At 43.2% G+C, this 22,231-nt stretch overlaps 1 protein-coding gene across 4 annotated transcripts in view; it reads left to right on the forward strand.

Moving 5' to 3' along the window:
• Positions 1–10,484: 10,484 nt before the first annotated feature.
• The window catches only part of ipo8 (importin 8), a 54,930-nt gene continuing 43,183 nt past the window's right edge, over positions 10,485–22,231 (forward strand). For all 4 annotated transcript variants that reach the window (XM_067254639.1, XM_067254640.1, XM_067254641.1 and 1 more), the window contains exons 1-8: positions 10,485–10,647; positions 11,284–11,365; positions 11,578–11,734; positions 11,951–12,109; positions 12,338–12,494; positions 12,631–12,720; positions 12,847–12,941; positions 14,205–14,289. In XM_067254639.1, the coding sequence (XP_067110740.1) occupies positions 10,564–10,647; positions 11,284–11,365; positions 11,578–11,734; positions 11,951–12,109; positions 12,338–12,494; positions 12,631–12,720; positions 12,847–12,941; positions 14,205–14,289 (909 nt within the window). In that variant the 5' untranslated portion in view covers positions 10,485–10,563. The remainder of the gene's footprint in view (positions 10,648–11,283; positions 11,366–11,577; positions 11,735–11,950; positions 12,110–12,337; positions 12,495–12,630; positions 12,721–12,846; positions 12,942–14,204; positions 14,290–22,231) is intronic.

Below are 22,231 nucleotides of genomic sequence, written 5' to 3' on the forward strand. Positions count from 1 at the left end.
CCATTCTCCTGAACGCAATATCTCAGGAAGCCTTGAGGGAGTTACTAAGAATCTGACAGACCTGACTTGGACTCAAGGATGAACTGATTGGAATTTTGGTGGTCAAATGTACAAAATTTACTTGTAAATTGAAATTGATAAAACAAGTATCAGTCACCCACAATTACGAAGGTTTAAATTGTATTTATAGGCCTACTCAACTCTTGACATTATGACTTTTTTATGAGATCAATAAGGGCCAATAATATTTTGCATGTGTAAAAACGTTTTGCTTGTGTACAAATGTTTTTGGTCGATGTTGCATGTACAAAACCTTCCCAGACATACACAAAATATTTCTAAAGATACAAAACTTTTTTACAGATGCTAAAAATAATTCTACAGATGCAAAACTTTTTTTACACATGCTCAATATTATTAGCCTTTATTTGATCACAAACTCTTAGAAGTTTGGCCTTGATCAAGAGGTCAGTGGAGGAAGTGCAGTGGACAAAACCATTTAGCCAAATTGAACACACATTTACATTTATTCATTTAGCTTTTATCCAAAGCGACTTCCAAGAGAGAGCTTTACAAAGTGCATAGGTCACTGATCATAACAACAAGATAGCCACAAAAACATTGCGAGTAGCCAAAACATGAAGCACACATTGTGAACAACCAAAGTAAGTGCCAAAGGGAAGAACCATAAGAGCATGTAGTTAAACAAGTTACAATTAAACAACATGAACCGCTATAAGTGCAAGTGTACCTGTCAAAAAAACAAAAAACAAGCAACAATAATAAAAACAATATATCACAGCAAGTACAACATTTTTTAATCAGTTACCACTAACCACAAGAGCAACAAGTCTCTAAGCAAGAGTCATTGTGATCCTTGAGGAAACTAACATCGGGTCAAGCGAACCATTCCTAAGTACCGTTGTACTCCCGGAACAAGTGCGTCTTGAGCCTTTTCTTGAAGGTGGAGAGACAGTCAGTGTCTCTGATGGAGGTGGGGAGTTGATTCCACCACTGGGGGGCCAGACAGGAAAAGAGCTTGTGTTGGGACCTGGCGGTCTTGAGCGGTGGGACCACCAGGCGGTTGTCTGAAGAAGACCGTAGGTGACGGGTGGGGGTGTAAGGCTGCAGGAGAGACTTAATGTAGTCGGGTGCAGTCCCGTTCACCGCTCGGAAAGTCAGTACCAGAGTCTTGAATCTGATACGGGCCGTGATGGGAAGTGGAGGGAGATGAGGAGCGGGGTAACATGGGAGACGCTGGGTATATTGAAGAACAGACGGGCTGCCGCATTCTGAATCCTCTGGAGAGGGCGGGTTGCGTATGTTGGGAGACTGGCGAGTTGCAGTAGTCCAACTTGGAGAGGACAAGTGCTTGAACTAGCAGCTGGAATGCTCAGAAAGGTATCTTCTGATCTTCCGGATGTTGTAGAGGGTGAATATACACGACCGGGAGACCGCAGCAATGTGGGCTGTGAGGGAGAGCTTGTCACCCATGTTCACCCTGAGGTTCCTGGCAGAGGATGAAGGGGTCACCGTCGCTGATCCCAGGGGGATTGAGAGATCGTGGGAGATGGAGGGTTTGGCCGGGATGATGAGGAATTCTGTTTTGGCTAGGTTCAGCTGGAGGTGGTGCTTGGTCATCCAGGCGGAGATGTCTGTGAGGCAGGCCTCGATCCTAGCTGAGATCCCCGGATCAGTCGGGGGGAACGACAGGTACAGCTGCGTGTCGTCAGCATAGCAGTGGTAGGAGAAGCCTTTTCATAGCAACTTGTTTAATAATTATTAATAATTAATAATTAAGTAATTATTCATTTGACTGTTAATCATCAATATGATATGAAACATGTCAGGCAGTCACTCATGCAATGGTATGCAAAATCATGATCCAACTAAACAGCTACTTCAACATTTTAGCACTTTGTCAACAATTATTAAATGATCAATATCTTTAAAAAAAATTATGTAGCTAGAAATGTAATCATAAAGTAGCAACTAAACTTGTCAACCCAACTCCAACCACTGATCTCAAGTCTGGGAAAATTACTTAGTAGATACCAATCAAATGCAGCATCTATACTATAATGCAAGGAATTTCTGTCTGTCTTTCTGTCTGTTCAAGTTTTAAAGTGTTTTTTTTTTTGTGGGGAAAACTTAGCTTGGGGACCGGGCGCTGTGCAAATTTGTAATTTTGCAGGTGTCCATCTCAGGACCCAAGGACGTAAGGCTGACGGATGAGAGTGTTTCCGAAAGATGTTATGCTGCGTTTGGGTCCACTCTGTACTGCACCGTGAACAAATGTCTAGATGTTTGTGGGGTTAATACATTTTAATCACCAGGAAATAAGTAATTGATCATGTAGGAAACAGCAGACAATTGCAGGCTACATAATCATTTGCACCAGAGTATCAGCAATTTGATCAAAAGACTGAAAAAGTATGCTTTTATGGTGTGCATCAGTGACAAAATGATGTGGAAAGAAGTACTTTTGAGAATTTCAATTGTGATCTGAGAAATGTGGATACCAAAGCCACTGAGAAAAACTTATCACTGGCTGCAGCACGGGCACTGTGCCCTATCTATGCTTCCAGACGTGTGTGTTTGTGCGTGTGTGTGTGCATCACTGACTTCATCACGGGAACTGTGAACATTGTTTTTACTAGTGGTGGGCATAGATTAATATTTTAAATCTAGATTAATCTCACTGTAATCTTGCCATTAATATAGATTAAAATGGCTCATTTGAATTCCACCGAAGGCATTCAGAATATGTGTGCTACCCAAATAATGACTAAAAGTAAGTCTTTGCGAACGGGTTTCTCAAGCCAGGTGGCACATTAGACCAGGAGCTCATCTCCTGTTTCCAAAATGCATCACAAACTGCTTGAGAAAGCTGTTCTACTATGATAATTGGTGATGAAAATAAATTATGTTCAATAAAATGTAGGCCCTACTTGTGTTTATTAACTGTTTATTAGATTAGTTAGCTTGGCTGATAGAGCTGTGCTGACGGGCTTGCCTCGGTTGCACTCAAACATCGTAGTTTAACGACGACTGCGCATCAGTGCTTGGCCCGGCATCTTCCGCATTAGCTAAGGGATGCTTTGCGTTTAGGTGGTATTTAAGACTGGAAGAACTCCGACAGTAAACTAATTCCGCATGGCACAAGGTGCAAACAACCTTAGTCTTGTCGAGGTTTCCATTGGGAAGCTTCTTAAAAATACATTTTCCCTGAAGCAAACCAGGCACTTTCATAGCTGCATCCATGTTAGCACGTCACGTTTGATGTGATCATTTCATACACAAGGCATACACACAGGTTCGAAGACTCGTTCTCGCCCCCTACAGTGCAATTCGGCTAGGTATACATCCGCGCTAAAATATCAAGGTGAAAGTCATCATAGCTTGCGTAGTATAGACCCAGCTCCCAACCCAACTTTGAGAATAGATTAACGGCGATATTTTTTTTTATCGCCGATAAGAGTCGCAGCGCATTAACGCCGATAATGGCCCACCACTAGTTTTTACGCTGTCGTCATGAAGACTTGTCACAAAGTATTTTACAGTATTTTTTTATGCAAAATACAAAACAAGTATTTTTATACAAAATATGAAGCTATATCCATCAAACCTATCAAATACAAATTACAAAATCCGATTTTGTATTTGAAATACGTATTTGAAATACATATGTATATATATATGAGATATATCATAAATACTGCCCATCCCTAAACATGACTGTACAGGTTTCTCATTTAATCTGCAAATAGGCCTACAAAACTTGACAAAACTGTTGGCCAATTGGCTTTGCCAAGATGAAGAGATCCAGATTGACAAACAACCCATGGTTTTAAGAAACTGCGATACATTCCAATCTGATAACAACGGCAAACATGAAACCCCTTACGAAAAAGAAGTGTACTTCAAGTTTAATTTGTATACTATACTATAATTAAAAGTATACTATTATCATGGTACTTACACTGTGTACATACATCTACTGATGCCTAATCTGGACACATCTTCAGTGAAGTTCCTGGAATCATTGGATGTTTCGGGTCTTTCAACATCATACGCGCTCCTCCAGGTGACCCAGCCGGGGCTGATCAGACCTCAGCTTGTGTCCAGATGCCTAGCTTGCTACCATGACTCCATTGCTCCCCTCTTTTGAGCCACAGCCATCTTGAGGCTCTCTCTGCCGCATTGGTGGTACTGCGGATGGCTCTCCTCTTTCTCTCTCCCTCGATGCCTAAACTACTGAAGGCTCTGACCAAGGAACGGGCTTCTGGCAGGAGTTGGCTTGTCCCCAGCTCTGACAAAGGCGATGGTTTTCTTGGAGGGTTGGAACTGCTTTGCCCACGCCAGTCCTGCGCTGATGGCTTCAGCAATGGTCAAGTCCACCTGTACCAACCATCTCCAAGTGCCCTTGTACAGCAACTGAGGATGTGTTCCAGGGTTCCTCGCTTGGAACACAGTGGGCATGCTGGTGTCTCTGCTATGCCCCATGTGTGGATATTTGACGGGCTTGGAAGCACGTCATACACTGCCTGGATGAGGAATTTGATACGTTGTGGCTCGGCTTTCCAAAGCTCAGCCCAGGTCACTTTCCTTTCAACCGCATTCTCCCATCTCGTCCAAGCTCCCTGTTGCTTCATTCCCACTGCCTTGCAGGTTCTCATCTCCTCCACTGCTGCTCTCACCTCCTCCTGAACAAGTCGTCGCCCTTCCTTCCCCCCTTGCAGTTTGTTGGTGTTCCCGTAGAGTGCAATGCTGCTCAGGCTCCTTGGCCAGGCTCCCAAGCCATCTCCGGAGGTGGTTGCTGACCCTCCTCTCTAAGGTCTCAACTGTTGAGATAGGGACCACATAGACAAGGAGGGGCCACAGCATCCTGGGAAGAATGCCATGTTGGTAGACCCAGGCTTTAAACTTCCCAGGTAGGCCTGACTTGTCCACTGATTTCAGCCAGCCATACAACTCAGTGCAGGTCGACTGGATAGATGTTGTGTCTCTCAGAGAGCAGTCAAAAACCTTGCCCAAGCTATTGACTGGCTTCTCTGTGATAGTTGGAATGGCTGTGCCTGTGATGTTAAACCGGAACTTGTCCTCCACCTTTCCTTTCCTCAGCACCATTGATCTGGAGTCCCTTCAGAATCCACCGGCAGCCTGGGACTGATTCTGTTGTGACTGTGAGGTTATCCATGAATGCCCTGATGGGTGTTTGCCGTTGTCCGGAATTAGTGCAGGGCCCTCTGCACTCTGGCTCAGCAGACTTAGTGAGCATGTTCATGGCTAGGGAGAACAATGTCACAGAGATAGTACACCCTGTGATGATACCGATCTCCACCTTGTGCCAACTGGATGTTATTGCTCCTGAAGAGACCCACATCCTGAAATTGCTGTAATAATCAGCGATGAGGTCTCTACACCTGCTGGGTACATGATGTTTCGTCAAAGTCAGCTGAACCAGCTTGTGTAGAATGGAACCGAATGGATTTGCCAGGTCAAGCCACAACACTTTTGTTGCCCTTTGTTCTCTCTGGCCTCCCGAATGAGCTGTGTCACCACACCGGTATGCTCCAGACAACCTGACATTCCTGAAATGCCGCCTTTCTGGAGAGATGTGTCAATGTAGGTGTTCTTTGCCAGGTAGGTACACAGCCGTTAGGAAACAGCACTGAAGAAAACCTTTGCCTCAACACACAGCAGGGAGATGATATGGAACTGGTCTAGCTGGGAGTCAGCAGGGAGTCAGGTGGCTGAGCGGTTAGGGAAGCGGGCTAGTAACGCTAGTAATCTGAAGGTTGCCAGTTCGATTCCCGGCCGTGCAAAATGACGTTGTGTCCTTGGGCAAGGCACTTCACCCTACTTGCCTTCGGGAGAATGTCCCTGTACTTACTGTAAGTCGCTCTGGATAAGAGCGTCTACTAAATGTAAATGTAGCTGAGTGGAGTTTTCCTCCTTCGGGATCCATACCCCTTCAGCCACTCTCCATTGTTCAGGGATCCTCCCCCTTCTCCAGAAGACTCGCAAGATTTTCCACAGACGCAGCAGGAGTTTGGGACAGTTCTTATACACTTTGTATGAAGTGCCACTTGGTCCTGGAGCAGAGCTTTCCGTTGCTTTGCAGACAACCTCCCTGACTTCCTTTAGCTGCAGCTCCGACATGTCGAACTGCACTTCTGGTTCAGGGGGTTCCATGAGGTTGTTACACTCCCCTAACTCCTGCTCTTTTGCGGGTTCTTGTACGTAATGTCGAACTGCGAGGAGGACAGTTTGCCACTGCACTCCTGCCCCAGCAAATCCTTAGTGAACTTGAAGGGGTTAGCGATGAAAGCGACACGTTCAGACTTGATTCTTGAGGGATTAGTTTGCAACACTAGGAGGTTCTGGGCACTATGGGGTGAATCCGGGCCTGGCACCTCCTGCGTCTCACCAGGTGTAACACCTGTGCGTTGTGTTGCTTATGCTCCCAACGGGCATTATACTAGCAGTGTACTTATTTTTATACTATTTTGTAATAAGTAAAGTGAATTGGCCCACTTTTTAGGTCATTTAGTACATTTTAAAGTACACTTGTAGTGTACTTGAAGTTTACTTTTGAATTAGCTTGTGTAGTGCACTTTTAGTTTATGAAGTATACTTCGTAAAGTACCTCAAAATATACCTTTGAATACTCTAAAGTAACCTATGTAGTGCACTTTCAGTTCATGAAGTATACTTCCTAAAGTACCTCAATGTATACTTTTGAACACTTTCAAGTGCACTTTCAATTAATGTAAGTACATCAAGAAGTAAACTTAATAAAGGTCCATTTACTAGGATTTATTAATATATTTAAATGTTTAGGGGCACCTCAAACGCCGCTGATCTTGCGTGACTTGACGAGAATGGCGGCCGTCGCCAAGTGACACTGCAGATTATGAGATGAAATAAGCTAATTACTGCACATGCACTCACATTGTAATAATCCAGCTCTTCTTATCAAACATAACAGTCATTTAACTCATGGTTACAATGGTAAACAAGAACAACAATGACAATTACCACGCACCAAAACACTACATTCTAAGCAAACACATAAAAAAAACTAAATTCATGAAGTTACATCAACCGTGTCAACCATCTCCGCCCCTCCCTTACTCCCCACACTGCCGCCATTCTTGTAGACAGTCTCGTCACCTCCCGTTTAGATTATTGCAACTCCCTCCTTTTTGGCCTCCCTCACAAATCCCTCCATAAACTTCAACTGGTCCATAATTCAGCTGCCCGCATTATAACCCGCACCCCCTCTATCCACCACATCACTCCTGTCCTTCAACAGCTCCACTGGCTCCCGGTCCAGTTTCGCATACAATACAAGATTCTTCTGTTTACATTTAAGGCCATCCACCACCTCACCCCCCCATATTTGTCTGATCTGGTCCCACTACCTCCCGCTCCCTCATATCCTCTTTCTCCATACACCTGTCTGTCCCCTCTGCCCGTCTCACCACCATGGGTAGAGCATTCAGCCGCTCTGCTCCCCATCTCTGGAACTCACTACCACCCCAAATATTGATTCATTTCCCCATTTCAAATCACAACTCAAAACACGTCTCTTTACTACTGCCTATTCCACGTAATGTAATTTGCACTGCTTCCTTCTGTTGTTTTAATGTTGTTGTATTTCAAATTTTTCTGCTGCTTTTAATGTTTTTTATCTACCTCTGTACGGTGTCCTTGAGTGCTGAGAAAGGCGCCTTGGAAAATAAAATGTATTATTATTATTACATTTGTATTTCGAACAAACGGCAAAGTTATCAGCAAATTTTAACACTATTTACTACCTTGCATCATGGGAATTGACCAGCCAATGAGCCACACGATCTTCATTTTTTCACGTTGTTATTTCGTTCTTCAGTCAGTTTGACAGTATAACCTTCAAATGCATAATGCAACCCTTCTGTCTGCTTCTTTCTCAAGTAGCTTTTTCGTTTTTTACCATTAATACGCCAATTGATAATTATTAGTATAGTATAAGAGTAAAGGGCTTCAAAATGTTTTGGAAGTAATTAAGGTTACGGCTTCAGGAACAAACAATATTGCCAAAATACGAAAATTTCTCTCAAAGGATGATGCCGAAAAACTAATACATGCATTTGTTACGTCCCGATTGGACTACTGCAATGTGTTGTTCTCTGGCCTCCCAATTACCCACCTAAAAGATTTACAGCGGGTGCAAAATGCTGCTGCTAGACTATTGACCAGATCAAGAAAGTTTGATCACATAACATCTACTCTTGTCTCTCTACACTGGCTCCCTATCCAAGCCAGAGCTGACTTCAAAGTTCTACTACTAACCTACAAATCTCTGCATGGATTGGCACCACTGTACCTCTCTGGTCTCCTTGCACCCTATTGCCCCGCAAGGACACTTAGATCTCAAGATGCCGGCTATCTGGTGGTTCCCAAAGTTAAGAAAAAAACTGCTGGAGGTAGGGCGTTCTCATATAGAGCACCTCTTCTCTGGAACAAATTACCCGTCTCAATTAAGGAGTCTGATACTGTTTCGACATTTAAAATTAGGTTAAAAACGTTATTGTTTAGTCAATTCTACGACTGTTACAGGTAAGTATGTTACTAGTTGCAGGCAACGGGGGACGGGTTGCTTCCATCCTTATTCTATAAGTATAACTTATTTTAGAGTTCTCTTCCCCTGGAACAGATTTCATGTTCCAAATGAGGGGGGCTGTCGCTGTCTTGGTGTGTGGGGTTGCATCAAATTCCCCTTTTTTTTGCTCTGTTAAATTGCTGCACCAGTCCACACTTGACCGGTGGGGATCTCATTCTATTATGACTGTAACTGTTAGCTGCTCCTGGCATTCTCTAATCCCTGCTCTCCTCTCTCTGTCCCCCCCCACACACATCCCTTGTGGTGTGGGGGGTTTGAGTTGTCAGCACCTGCCTGGTCGTCGGTCAGCCAACGCTGGACCTGGTCGCGAGTCTCCCGGTCCTGTCCTACATCTATAAAGTTGAACAATGGATTTTGGTGTTTTAAAAACCCATCGACACTGTATGACTATGTTTAGCCTGTGTTCTGCTCCTCTCTCTCACCAACCGTCTCTGGAGGAGGGGATCCCTCTCTGAATTGCTCCTCCCAAGGTTTCTTCAATTTTTTTTCTCCTGTTGAGAGTTTTTTGGGAGTTTTTCCTTGTCTTCCTTGAGGGTTTAGGTTGGTTGAGGGGCAGTTCTATGGGCATATGTGAAGCCCTCTGTGACATGCTTGTGTGTAAAAAGAGCTATACAAATAAATTTGATTTGATTTGATTTAAGTATACTTCTTAAAAGTATCTCAAAAGTGAACTATTTTCTAAACATACTTCTTAAAGGTATATCAAAAGTGAACTAAAAGTGTACTATCCATTTTTGTATACTTATAGTATACTTTAATATACTTATTTTGTAAGGGACACCTCATTGTCTACACGTATTAACATAATATTTTGCGCAAAGATAATTCCTTACTAAAAAATGACATTTTACAGCAAGACACATTAGCCTGTTGCTTGGATTTCCTTAACCATTAGACGACACTACATAAGTCTGGACAGAGAGGATTGTCAACTTGACTAGCTAGCGGAGGCATAAAACCGCAATGCGGTTATTTTTTGTGAAGGATTCTTAAATTTATGTGTCTATTCCAATATGTAATGATGGTATTCAATGACACAAATCTGTGTTCTAGAAAGAGTGGTCTGGAGTCGCAGAGGTCCGATAATATCAGCTTTAATGCAGCAGTTGGAAATCAACAAGTACAGAGCTCTGGGGTTGTCTACGTTTCCCTACCCGCAACAGAGTTTGGGCTGGTTCACGAAGTCCAACTGGCTATCTTTCCCTGCCCCAGCATATTATATACAATGCTTGAAACACAAGTATCAAAAAGGGTTCAGCTTGTTCTCTCGTGCGTCAGGGAGTTGTTCTTGCCTACGTGTCCCACCTGCTCGGGTGCCATCTCCACCCAGTTTCAAGGTTGTTTCTGAAAATGAAGAGATAGAGACACAAAGAACAGCCTGCTTCCCACACTCAGTGTGAGACCCAATGTTTAAGCCTGAGCACACTTCTCAGATCATAAGACAGAACTTTAATAAGCACAATGCATAACTTTATTAAGCACAATATATTCTTTATTAGATTTTGATTATTTGGTGGCAAAATCAAGGTTACACCATTACAGGTTCTTTGACCACTCATGAACATTGGATGGCTTAGTTAAAGCTGACAGAAGCATACTATTTATACACCGTAAGTAGGCTACAATACATCCAAATTTTTTTTTTAATCATTATACAGTCTTCAGTCATAATACTCCAGCACTTAGGGGGGCAGTAAATGACTCACCTACCTGCGGATGCATATGAAGAAGTTCTACCGTAAAACGCCGCTGTTGCTTTACGTCCACCGCCCGCTGATTGACGGTCAAATGGGGCGGGGCTAATGTAAACACATCCAAAACGCTTAGTCAAATTTAGACCAGTACATGTATGTGATTGTGAAAGCGCAAAACTGACAGTATAACTAATAAAGATGGATCCCAATCGAATTATCCAGGCTTTGAAGGGGACAATTGATCCCAACCTCAGAATAGCGGCTGAAAATGAACTCAATCAGGTGGGTGTTTGAGCGAAATAAGTTTGTTTTGTTAAAGGGTTGTCATACATCCTTTATGTTAAGAATGGGTTCGTGTTATCATAATTGTAGGGCCCAGCATCGAGAACCAAATACTTTTCCAAACCTTCCCAGTTTAGTTTTCGTGCTCTTGCGCTTCCATTTGGTCATTAATTGTTTGAAAAACGTCGCTGAAACATAAGCTGGTGCCTCGTAGAACGATGTAATTCATTTTACAGCTTCACAATCCAGATATTGTTCAGAGCGAGGATAATGTGATACATTGTCACTGATAAACAGAATATGCAAGTAGAGTTGCTAAACAAGTAACACAATCAATCAACCGAGTGTTGTTGTTTCCTGGGTGTGTTGGTTTAAGAGAATACTCTCGGACACTCTTACCCATGCAGTGAGCTACCATTTCTGACGACATGCCCCAAAAAGAAATATTTGATATACACCCTGCAAATCGGACTACTTTGTTTGCGTTCCAACAGATCATCTCAATTCATGGAAACTCGAAGAAATTCATTGTATTATCTCGATTTAAAACGTATTGCTGACTGGTTGATTTCACTGTGTCTTGTCTTATAAATGTTGGTTCACAACTCAATGGAGGTGTTTATTCATGTATTCCAGTCTTACAAGATCATCAACTTTGCCCCCACCCTGCTCCAGATTATTGTGTCTGAACAGGTAGAGTTCCCCGTACGCCAAGCAGGTAAAGAGGACTAGATTAAATATTCAATTACGTGTCGACTTTGACATAAACTATTAAATAGACATGTATGTGCAAATAGTATGTGGTGGTAATGAAATGGTAAGCGTTTGTGAAAAGTAGTTGACAGTACCAGTAGTTATCACTGTGTGTAGTGTACAGTACCGTCTGATGTTCAGTGTGTGATGTCATCACCGTGTGCCGGCCCTGTTCAGCGGCCATTTACCTGAAGAACATGGTTAGCCAGTACTGGCAGGACCGCGAGCCCTCAATTGGGGAGGTGGTGTTTCCCTTCAACATCCATGAGAATGACCGCCAGCAGATTCGAGATAACATAGTGGAGGGCATTATCCAGTGCCCAGAGTCCATACGGTAGGTCGTAACTCCATAGCTTTGACTGATATCTGAATGTAGCTATACTTCAATTGTTGTGGTGGTGTTTGTGCATTGAACATCCAGTGTTGGGATCCAAACATATTGGCTCTGTAGAAACATGACACCAGCCGACCACTCAAGGTTATGTTGTCGTTTTGTGGTATATCTCACAAAGACAAGGAAGCTGACCCTTTCGCTCGCTCAATCTCTCAGGGCCCAGCTGACGGTGTGTTTGCGAGCCATCATAAAGCACGACTTCCCTGGTCGCTGGACAGCCATTGTGGATAAGATTGGGGTGTACCTGCAGTCTCAGAACAGTGGCAGCTGGTATGGCAGTCTGCTGGCCCTGTACCAGCTCGTCAAGAACTACGAGTGAGTCTCACCTCTCCACCTTCTCCCTTCCTCCGCTCTGTTTGTCTCTCCTTAGTGCCCGTCTCTCTGCCTGGTGGCCACTGATGACGGTACAACAGGGAATTGTAGTCGTCATCAAAGATAGTTGTAGTTGGTTGATTAGGTGTTTTGTTTCTGAGGGTGTTGTGTGTGTGTGTGTGTGTGTGCTGATCTGCATAATGCTGATCAATGTGTATGTGTGTGGGCCAGGTATAAGAAGGCTGATGACAGGCAGCCGTTGCTGGCAGCTATGCAGATCTTTCTACCCCGTATCCAGCAACTCATAATCCAGCTGCTGCCAGACTCCACCATCTTCTCTGTCCTCATCCAGAAACAGATCCTCAAGATCTTCCACGCACTCGTACAGGTGTGTCTTTGTTAGATCTCTTTGTTTTAGGTAGCCCCTCTAAACTAGTGGCTGTGTCTTTCATCGTTGTGGGAGACATGGTGTGTCATTGACAGTGTGGATGTAAGTGTGTAACAGAGTGTGTTCTTTTCTGCAGTACTCCCTGCCTCTCCAGCTTATCAACAACACTATAATGACTCAATGGATGGAGATACTGAGGGCTGTGATGGACCGCAGTGTTCCTCCAGTGAGTGTGTTCACACACACTCGCGCTCTGCTCTTTCAATCTCTCTCTTCCTTCCACTTGTAGTTTTTTTCATAGTATGAACATGTTTTCGAAACCTGTGTCTATGTTTGTGTGTGTGTGTGGTAGGAGACATTGGAGGTTGATGAAGATGACCGTCCGGAACTGGTGTGGTGGAAGTGTAAGAAGTGGGCCATGCACATCCTGACCAGGCTGTTTGAGAGGTGAGGCCCCGTAGTCACCATCACCTTACCTGAGGATGAATGGAGACTAGGGATGGGTATCGAGAACCGGTTCTTGTTTAGAACCGGTTCCCAGTGAATAGATTCCTTGGAATCGTTAGCAAAATTCCTTAACGATTCTGTTAACGATTCTCTGTGCCGTTGCGCATGCGCAAACTTTTATAGTTTATTCAGACAGACTTCAGCAAACATGGCAACGAGGAAGAAGCGTTCTAAGGTTTGGTTGTATTTCACACGACAAGATGACAACAACGCCACTTGTAACGCGTGTTAAAAGTCTATTTTGTTGAAGGGGGGGAAATACTACAAATATGAAGAAGCATTTGAACACACAGCATGGAATGAAGTTACTGGAACGTCATGTGTTCGATGCATGCAGCAGCGCAGCTAACGTTCGCGCTTCATCTGTAACTATCTAAGGTAGAGCTAAACTGCTCAAAAGTGATCACAACCACTTGTTACTGTGTGAAGCAATTTGCATTTATTGTGTGTAGTCGATCTAGGTATCTTCTGTCCCATTGTTTGAAGCATACATTTTAGCTCCGGCATTCGTCTCCCATTAGTATTGATCTTATTGATCATTTCACGTTATCAGGGCGGCGTGTGTTATCAGCAAACGTTCGCGTGTCCCATTATTAAACTGAGAATATCGATTTTTAATCCATTATTAAACTTAGCATTTTAATTGTTTTACCTTTTAATAGTCCTGTTAAATGTGCCTGAAAACGCCTAAACAACATACCCAAAGTACATTGAAAGCTGTTCTTGAACCATTTGGAGTACATGCATATAAATGGTCTCCTTTGAAAGGTGACACTGAAGTTATTTACCCTGTTGTTAGAACCCCTGTAAGTCCTACTGGTGTTGAGTAATAGAAGCTTGAACACAAGGAAACTGAAAGTTTCTATCTCTGACTAGATTTTGTTTTGAAAACAGAGGCCTGAAGAGGCCTAGAGGTGGTAGTTATTAGCTCATTTCAGAGCCAGTCAAAGCCAGTTTGAGAAATTTGTTTAGAACGAGTGTGTGTGTGAGGGGGGTGCAGGACACACAGACCTAGTTGGCTGTAGAGGGGAGAATCGATAAGAGAATCGATAAGGAATCTAATCGATAAGCAGGAATTGAATCGATAAGCAGGAATTGATAAGGAGTTGGAATCGTTAAAATCGTATCAATACGCATCCCTAATGGAGACAGAGAATTTGCTTCCTGGAGATGTATGTACAAAAACATTTTCCTGTTTTGTAGGTATGGAAGCCCAGGGAATGTGACTAAGGAATACTTTGAGTTTGCGGATTTCTTCCTCAAGACATACGCCATGGGTATACAGCAGGTAGGAAAAGTGTACAATGTGGGTGATAATTCCAGGAGTTTACACTGGACCCTCTATTCATGAATTGATGCAGAATTTTGGAAACTCTCTATTGCACATTGTATTTCTCATGTCATATTCAGACAAATAACTAGGAATGGTTTGATTAAACAGGCTTTTTAGGTTTTGAATTGATGAGAAAACATTATGTACTGTGTATGTGGAGGCAGGGATCCCTCACTGAATTTCTTCAATTTTCTCCCCAAGTGCGAAGCCATCTGTGGCATTGCTTAAATGGACCATCAAATAATGCCAGGAGTGTGTGTCTGTGTTTTTGTCCCACAATTATCTCGAAAACCAGGCACTGTGCAAAGTTCTAATTTTGCACTGGGTTTTAAACTTGCCCCCCCCTGCCCCCCCCCTCCAAAAGTTGTAATTTATCATTGTTACAACAAAACCAAAGACTTATAAGTTCTGTTATTCTGTTAACATGTTTAACCATTTATTAAACACATCCTGGATAAAAAAAGAACAAAAATGAAATCACATTTCTAGTGATAAAAAGGTAATAGTCAGCAAAACAATTGACTTTTAACCTCAAACATGACGTGCTCTCTCCCCCTGACACCCATCTCTGCACAACTCTGTCTGAAACTGTGAAACCTCTGGTCCCTCAATGCTAATATATCAAAGTTTCCATAGCATTTCATCAGTATGATACTGAGCACCCAAGTCGACACCATTCTTCTGCTGCAGTTCAAAAGCCTGGGGGAACGAGGCAAACGGCTGGCCCGTCGTAATTACGTGATATGCCGTTGTTATAAGTCGTGCAATAACACGATGGGCATCTGCATTTAAATTCCTGACCAGCATGGTCAACGGCCTGGTAGATGGATTGTCAACCAGCCGCTTAGCAGTGGCAGAACCAGACTTTTATATATGAGGTGGCCAAGGGGTGGCCAGGGCTACTTCAGGGGGTCCACAGACCAAGACTGAAAATGTCTGTGTAAACTTAGCCTGGCATCTAAGAAGTGTAAATGATTCATATGAGAAATATAAAATCAAATTCACTTAAGCCTGAGCCGTAGCCTAGTATGGTCCACTTGGGTTACTTTAATCAAATTCTACATTTACTATGAATAGACTGTCTCTACATCTGAATTGGGACTCATTTCTTTCTTACACACACTGTACTGTAGGCTACTCACAAACTGGAGAGACTTTCGTCACTTTGTTTTCATGAATATATAATCTGGGTCTATCCAGGTTAGAGGTTAGATCCTTCTTTTACATTAAAACAGAACTATTAGTGTATACTCACACAAACATGCCACAGCCATCAACAAAAGAACACTCATGAATCAACAACCAACATTTTAAAGTGAGGTTTAACTGGAAAAAACTTTTGTGTAGGCTTACATGTGTGGCCTACAAACACAAGCTAAACTTGGCATGTGACTGACTGCCTTGTATGTTCTGACCTTGTGCCTGTAGCCTCGGGGAGGGAGCTGCTCTGAGGTCTTGGGGTGGTGCAAGGACTGGGGTCTATTTCCACCTGATCCTGTTTGCTCAGCTTTTTGAAGAAGTCTGCTATCTCACCCTTTCTTTTAATGTTTGAAGTGAACCCTAAGCAAAAAAATAACATGTAGGCCTACACATCCAATTACCCACATTTGAGTCCAATCTCAATCTTAAACATATCCCCATTATTATCTTCAATCAAAATACCAGCCTTTAAGTTACTAGATCATGGCTAGCCCTACTCTGAAATACGTATTTCAAACAGGCATTATACAATAGCAAACAGGGTAGCTATCTGACTGCAGTATTAATCTTTTGTAATGTTAATAGATTGATAAGGTATCTCATCAAGGAATCTTAGCAGTTAAAGTACAAAAATAGTGTAGCGACCCACACAGAAAGACGTGTGTTATATGTTAGGCTGTTAGTTGGTTGTTTACCAGTAGTGTTCACCGAGTCCGACATGCCAATCAACCTGCTGCCTGCCAATCACGGGAATGCCCGTAATACGGTGGCCGACATGTGCAACCGCGCTGCAAATTAAGAAAACACATGCAAATAGACAAAACACAAGAACATTAAGAAACCATCTTCATTAATTTGACAACACATAAATTAGTTTATAAATGAGACCCCAGGTGCTGGCTGCTATTAGCATGGCTGGTCAGGGATTGTTTTCGAAAATTGTCGGTGCCTGTGTAAAAAAAAAAAAAGATCCACTTTTGTCTGCTTTAGACAGGAACATGACAGACGAAACAGTGCATCTTAGTTAAATAAAAAAGTGTCTCGCGCCAGCAGGGCCGGGGTGGGTAATCGGGAGGATCGGGAGAGTTCCCAGTGGGCCGCTTCACTTTTGGGCCGGTGGGCCGCTTCACAAGGTTTTACCAATTGAAAAACGTCTGTTTATTTTACATAAAGCTTAAAAAAACTATTTTGTGCTCAAATAATGGCCAAAAATGCACGAGCATTAAGTGTAGAAGTCCCTATCTTGCATCACATCAAACCCATAAGTCCTAGGTTGGGGCAAAGCTCCGAATGTTTACAATGGCGGTCAAAGATTTTGTTCTCGTTGGTCACAGCAACCCCGCCCCTGACGCAAGAGGTTCCTAATACGGACCAATCACAGCCAAGGGCTATCCGTAAAATGATGGACGGACGGATAGTCAGGAAAATCAGGAGGTGCACGTAGAGCTTTCCGAGGGGCACGGAGAGGGCGTTCCTTGACGGAGAGGGCGTTCCCTGTCTCCGTCTCCGTAAAAACGCAGAAGTATAAATCGGCTTTTATTTATGCATTTAGAAGATAGCAAAACATGCAGGATGTTAAGTTTTACAATGCGATTTTTTTTTCAATCAATGCTTTGTAGTGGCCCGATCGGGACAGTGAGTTGCTAGTTTAACTGTCCGGACATTACTTTCTATTGGCCCCGGGCCATCAGGCCATCGTTATTGTCGAGCCCTGAAATTGTTGTTGTGTACACAAACAACTCACTATGGTTCAGCCTGATTTTCATTGCTTTAGGCCTCATCAAACGAGGACTTACTTGCTGGACAACCTTTCAATTGGCAATTCACAAATATATTTTTGGGGTAGGCCTATAGTCATTTAGTAGCTAACGCCGATAGCGCCAGGTGAGCAGGGCTGACTGCTGGCATAACATTGAATCCGCTTCTTTCTAAGGGTTTTACATTTAGCAGACGCTCTTATCCAGAGCGACTTACAGTAAGTACAGGGACATTCCCCCGAGGCAAGTAGGGTGAAGTGCTTTGCCCAAGGCTACAGTCATTTTGCACGGCTGGGAATCGAACTGGCAACCTTCTGATTTAATAGCCCGATTCCCTAACCGCTCAGCCAATTGATCACCAGTTTTCTGTATGGATGAAATGCTGGCTAGCAAACAGACAATATAAAGTGGATTCTTTATTTCAGTAGCCTTTAGGTCAGTGCATTTTGTTAGAAGAACTGTCATTGATGAAACCAAAGTTTTGTACGTCTTCAGTCAATTCTCAAAATTTAAAAACGGCACTGGAACTCAGCAGGGTTGATGCAAAGTGTTTTATTGGTTCTCAGGTAACAAAGATTCCCAATAGATTGTGAGCGTGATCCCGGGATCAGACTGAAGTTTTTTCCGGACAATTTAACTTATATAGTCTTCTCCCCATTGTATGTTAATATGCTACGATATTTGTTGGTTACATAGACATTAGGTAATCTTACCAAGCGTCCCTTGTCTCAGGGGATTCAAACCAGGTACTTTCCTACATAGACAATTCTCCCAATTTTGGCCCACTCTGACCTTGAACAGCCAGCTGCACTAGGCTCCTGGGCGAAAGGTCACAAATATGTCTCATAAGTCATAGCTGTGCATCCTGGTCCTTTATGAAAGCATACACATGCTCCTCTCCCCCACTCATCCTTTAATTATTTAAACCTTATATTTTGGGCTTCATGTCTCCTACCATTGTTTAGGGATAACAATAATCAGTCAACAGCTTTGCATCTGGTTTCCAATAATATAGCATGTACTAGAAAAGTGATTACAAGTTTCATTAAATCCATAATCATTACCCATCTTCATAATTACAGCAGTATGATGTTTTTTCTACAACATTCCCCCCTGTGGGACTTACAAAGTCCCATCACAACGCCTACTGGAAACACTGCTGTAATTATTCAACAGAAACAATACTGGAAGAACATAAGTTCTGATAGACTACAAAAACTTTCAAAACCACCTTAGGCAACAAAATCATACACTTCCCAAATATGCATTGTGACAGTAGAACCATCAAAAATACAGAACAGGGTATTATTAATTTCAATCTTATACATAAAGGTCATCATGTGCGAAGCCAAACTGTGGTGGCCTGGTGGACTTTCCTACTTTCCAAAACTCGATTAAGCTATCAGCTTATTGCAACGCATAGCGGGGTGTTAAGTAAAAGGGTTTGGGGTAATTAGAAACTTCTCGTAGCCCCAGTGACACACACAGCGCGAGTCATCAGGGTTAACTATGCTCATAATGCGACATGAACACCTGTTCTTATCATTACCTAAGTATATAAGACAAACCGAATCATCGCTAGCTGTCATACTGTACATTCCTGCTCCTCCACCATCCACACTGAGAAGCTTAGCACTGAGGTCATAATACTCATATTAAAATTGGTCCGTTTTATTAGCATAAGTGTTTGTTACGTTCCATTATGACTGCAGATATCTCTCACACAAGGTCTGTTGGTCATATGATGGGCTAGTAAGCAACAGGGTCATGCATCATTACTGTACCCTGCAGAAGTAAGTTGCAGTTAACAATAACATAACCCATGCCACATAACCCTGCATCCCTGTGCTGAGGGCCTAAACTTTAAGGGCATCTCTGAACAGTATACAAGACAAACAAAACAAACAATGACATCAATACATAAATGCTGCAATGACAGCAAAACAATACAATATGGTGACAACAAAACAAAAAAGGGGAACAGGAACATGGAGAAGGCATACATTTGAATTTGAATGAATTGAGACAGTGAGGTAGTGCTCCATGCAATACATAAGTGGTGTGTTACTGTGAAACTTTGTGACTTACACTAAATGGTGATGGGATGGAGAACGAGTACAACTACTTTAAGGTGTAATAATCTTGTAATGGCGGGCTCAGTGGGTACATGCGTTGATAGTTTCCCCAATGCCGTCCATCGTCATCTTCAGCCTCTCATTCTCGCGAGTCAGCACCTGGTTCCGGTGCTGAAATGCCATCACCTCATCTCTCTGACGCTTTTTCTTGTAGCGACGCCTCCACTGTTGAAGTGCCCGTCCTTTCCTTCTTGCAATATTGAAATGTTGTGATATCTTCTTGGACACTCGTCTCTGGAGGCTCTTAAACTTGGCCAGTGACACGTCTCCCATCCACCGTGTGGTCTCAGCGGTCCAGGGTCCGGTGAGCAGCTTGTCAGCTTGTCGTGTCTTCATCCGTGTCTCCATCTGGGATTCTCGTCCCGTTGGATCCTCTGCTTCAACTTCCATGCTCTGGACTCCTGGAGGTGGTGGTTGGTCATTGGATCGTAGCCTGGTGGTTCCTGGGTCATCGAGCCGCTGGATCCGGTGTGATGGTCATGGTGAACTGAAAGGTGGTGGCCACACCGGGGCTTGGACCAGTAGGGCTGGTGGAGATGGGTCTCTGCCGGCGGTCTGGGTTGTTGGTCATTCAGCCGGTTGGGATCGTCTTCCATGTTCATCTTCACGTAGACCCAATCTCCAGGTGCAACCATCTGCAGGTTCTCTGGAATCTCTGCTTCCCTTTCCTTGGTGACACCTTTCACCTGTTGAAAACACTACCTTACGTATCTGTGTTAAGAGCAGTAGGTAGCTATGCAGCTCCCTTTCAAATTTTTCGTGGGGAGGACCTTTGATGGGTCTTTGTAAATTAGGTGCTGGAAGGGGCCTTCCAGCAGCCATCTCATGCGGTGACAAAAATGTTTGGCAGTCGGTACTCGAATCTTGGAAAGACCTCCCTGCACAGGAATTTTGCTACTGATCGGGAATAGTTGGCACTGCCTTTACCCATCTACTGAACTGACAGATCACTACCAAGATGTATCTCAGTCTTCCTATACATTGCATCTTGTCTACATAGTCTATCATCAGATGCCTAAATGGTCCGTCTGCTGTTGGAATGTGTGAAATGAGCAGAAAATGTTTTCCTAACATTATAATGTGCACATTATTTGCATTCGCGTAACACTATCAACTGTGGCTGCTAAATATGATGACCCCCCTACGACTTGAAGGTGACCTATAATCACCCCCCTGGTGTAATGGTGACCACCATGCACATCCTTAATAACAAAGTTACATGAACACAGGTGTGTGGTAGTTTCTGGGTTCACTGTGCCACACCTTTGAATGTTTAGTTCTGGAGCAGACGGTATCACCTCGTAGCCAGTCCTTTTGGCCATTGTTAAAACAAATCGTGGGCTTGTGAGTAAGGCATATAGTTGATAGGATGTGTAGAAAGTTACTGGGTGTTCCATTGTCAGTGATGATGCTTGTTTAAAAGCAAAGACAGCGGCTGCCAGTCCCTGATAGCAGGGTGGAAGTCTTGCCTCTACATTATCTAGTTATGTACTGTGATAGGCTAATGGTTGTTTCCCCATGGGCGTGTCTTTCAACAATACAGCAGTAGCATATCCAGATCGTTCCGCAACATAGATGAAATGGTTTCGATTAATCTGGATTGCCAAGGGTGGGGGCGGATTGGATGTCACTTTTGAGAGCTAAAAATGCTCCCTCCGCCTCTTCGGTCCACTGCAATATAGCAGCATTACTTGTCTGCCCTGCAGCCCTAGTAAGGGCTCGCAAAGGTGCTGATTTGAGGGCATAATCACAAATCCATGGTCTGCTGTATCTCGCCATTCCCAGTAAGGTAAGCATTTGCTCTACTGTCTGAGGTTTCGAAGCCTTGGCTATGGTGTCTATCCGTGACAGTGCTCTCTGTCTCTTATCCCCACTAAGCCGCCTGCCCAGATAATCAACTGTCATCTGACAAAATTGTAACTTGTCTCTACTTACTTTATGTAGCCTACTGGATAACGGTACTGGTAACCTGCAGATTCTGCAGGTCCTGGGCCAACATTGATCAAACACAGCTGGGCTGTCCAGGAATCCCTGGGGTAATAGGGTTTAAGTACTGTGTTTACCTTCAAAGGTGAAAGCAAACAGGTATCATGAGTCTGGATGTGCTGAAACATAAAAATGCAGAGCACAGGTCAACAACTGTTTACCATTTTGTGCCTGGCGGAATGTTGGAAAGTAATATGTGTGCATTAGAACAATCGCCTTTGGAAAGTCTCCAGTGGAGTTAATAGCCCGCAGATCATGTACCAATCGATAATCATTAGAGTGTGGCTTATTTATTGGAAAGATGGGTGTATTACAGGAGCTTTCTGTTTCTATCAGAACTCCTGCATTCACTAGACCCTTAATAGTGGGTCTAATCCCATCTATAGCGTGGTGTCGGAGAGGGTACTGTCTCTGGTAGGGTACCATAACGTTGGGGGTACCTGTCCTAACAAATATTCATGAGAGTAGACATCACATTTTTACATTTTACATTTACATAGTTTTGTTGCTGTTTTTATATTCACTACCATTGTCTCAGCTGTCTCTACGTTGTAATTTTCCTGAAATTCTATAATAACGTGTGTCAGGGGATATGTGTATTATTTTGTGGGCTTCCATTCTAATACCTGTATGGTTACTTTTATCATTGGTCCTGATTCATAAGATCTATGTCCTTCAGTTGTAATTAATGTGTAACATAGGGGCAGAATCCTGTATTTGATACCATTCTTTTAATTCTGGTGGGAGTGTTATAGCTCCGGCAGCTCCTTCGGGGCCTACAAAGATATCCTGGTTGATGATAGAGGACAGTTTTATTTT

The sequence above is a fragment of the Osmerus mordax genome, chromosome 17, assembly GCF_038355195.1.
Source record: "Osmerus mordax isolate fOsmMor3 chromosome 17, fOsmMor3.pri, whole genome shotgun sequence".
Classification (NCBI taxonomy): Eukaryota; Metazoa; Chordata; class Actinopteri; order Osmeriformes; family Osmeridae; genus Osmerus; species Osmerus mordax.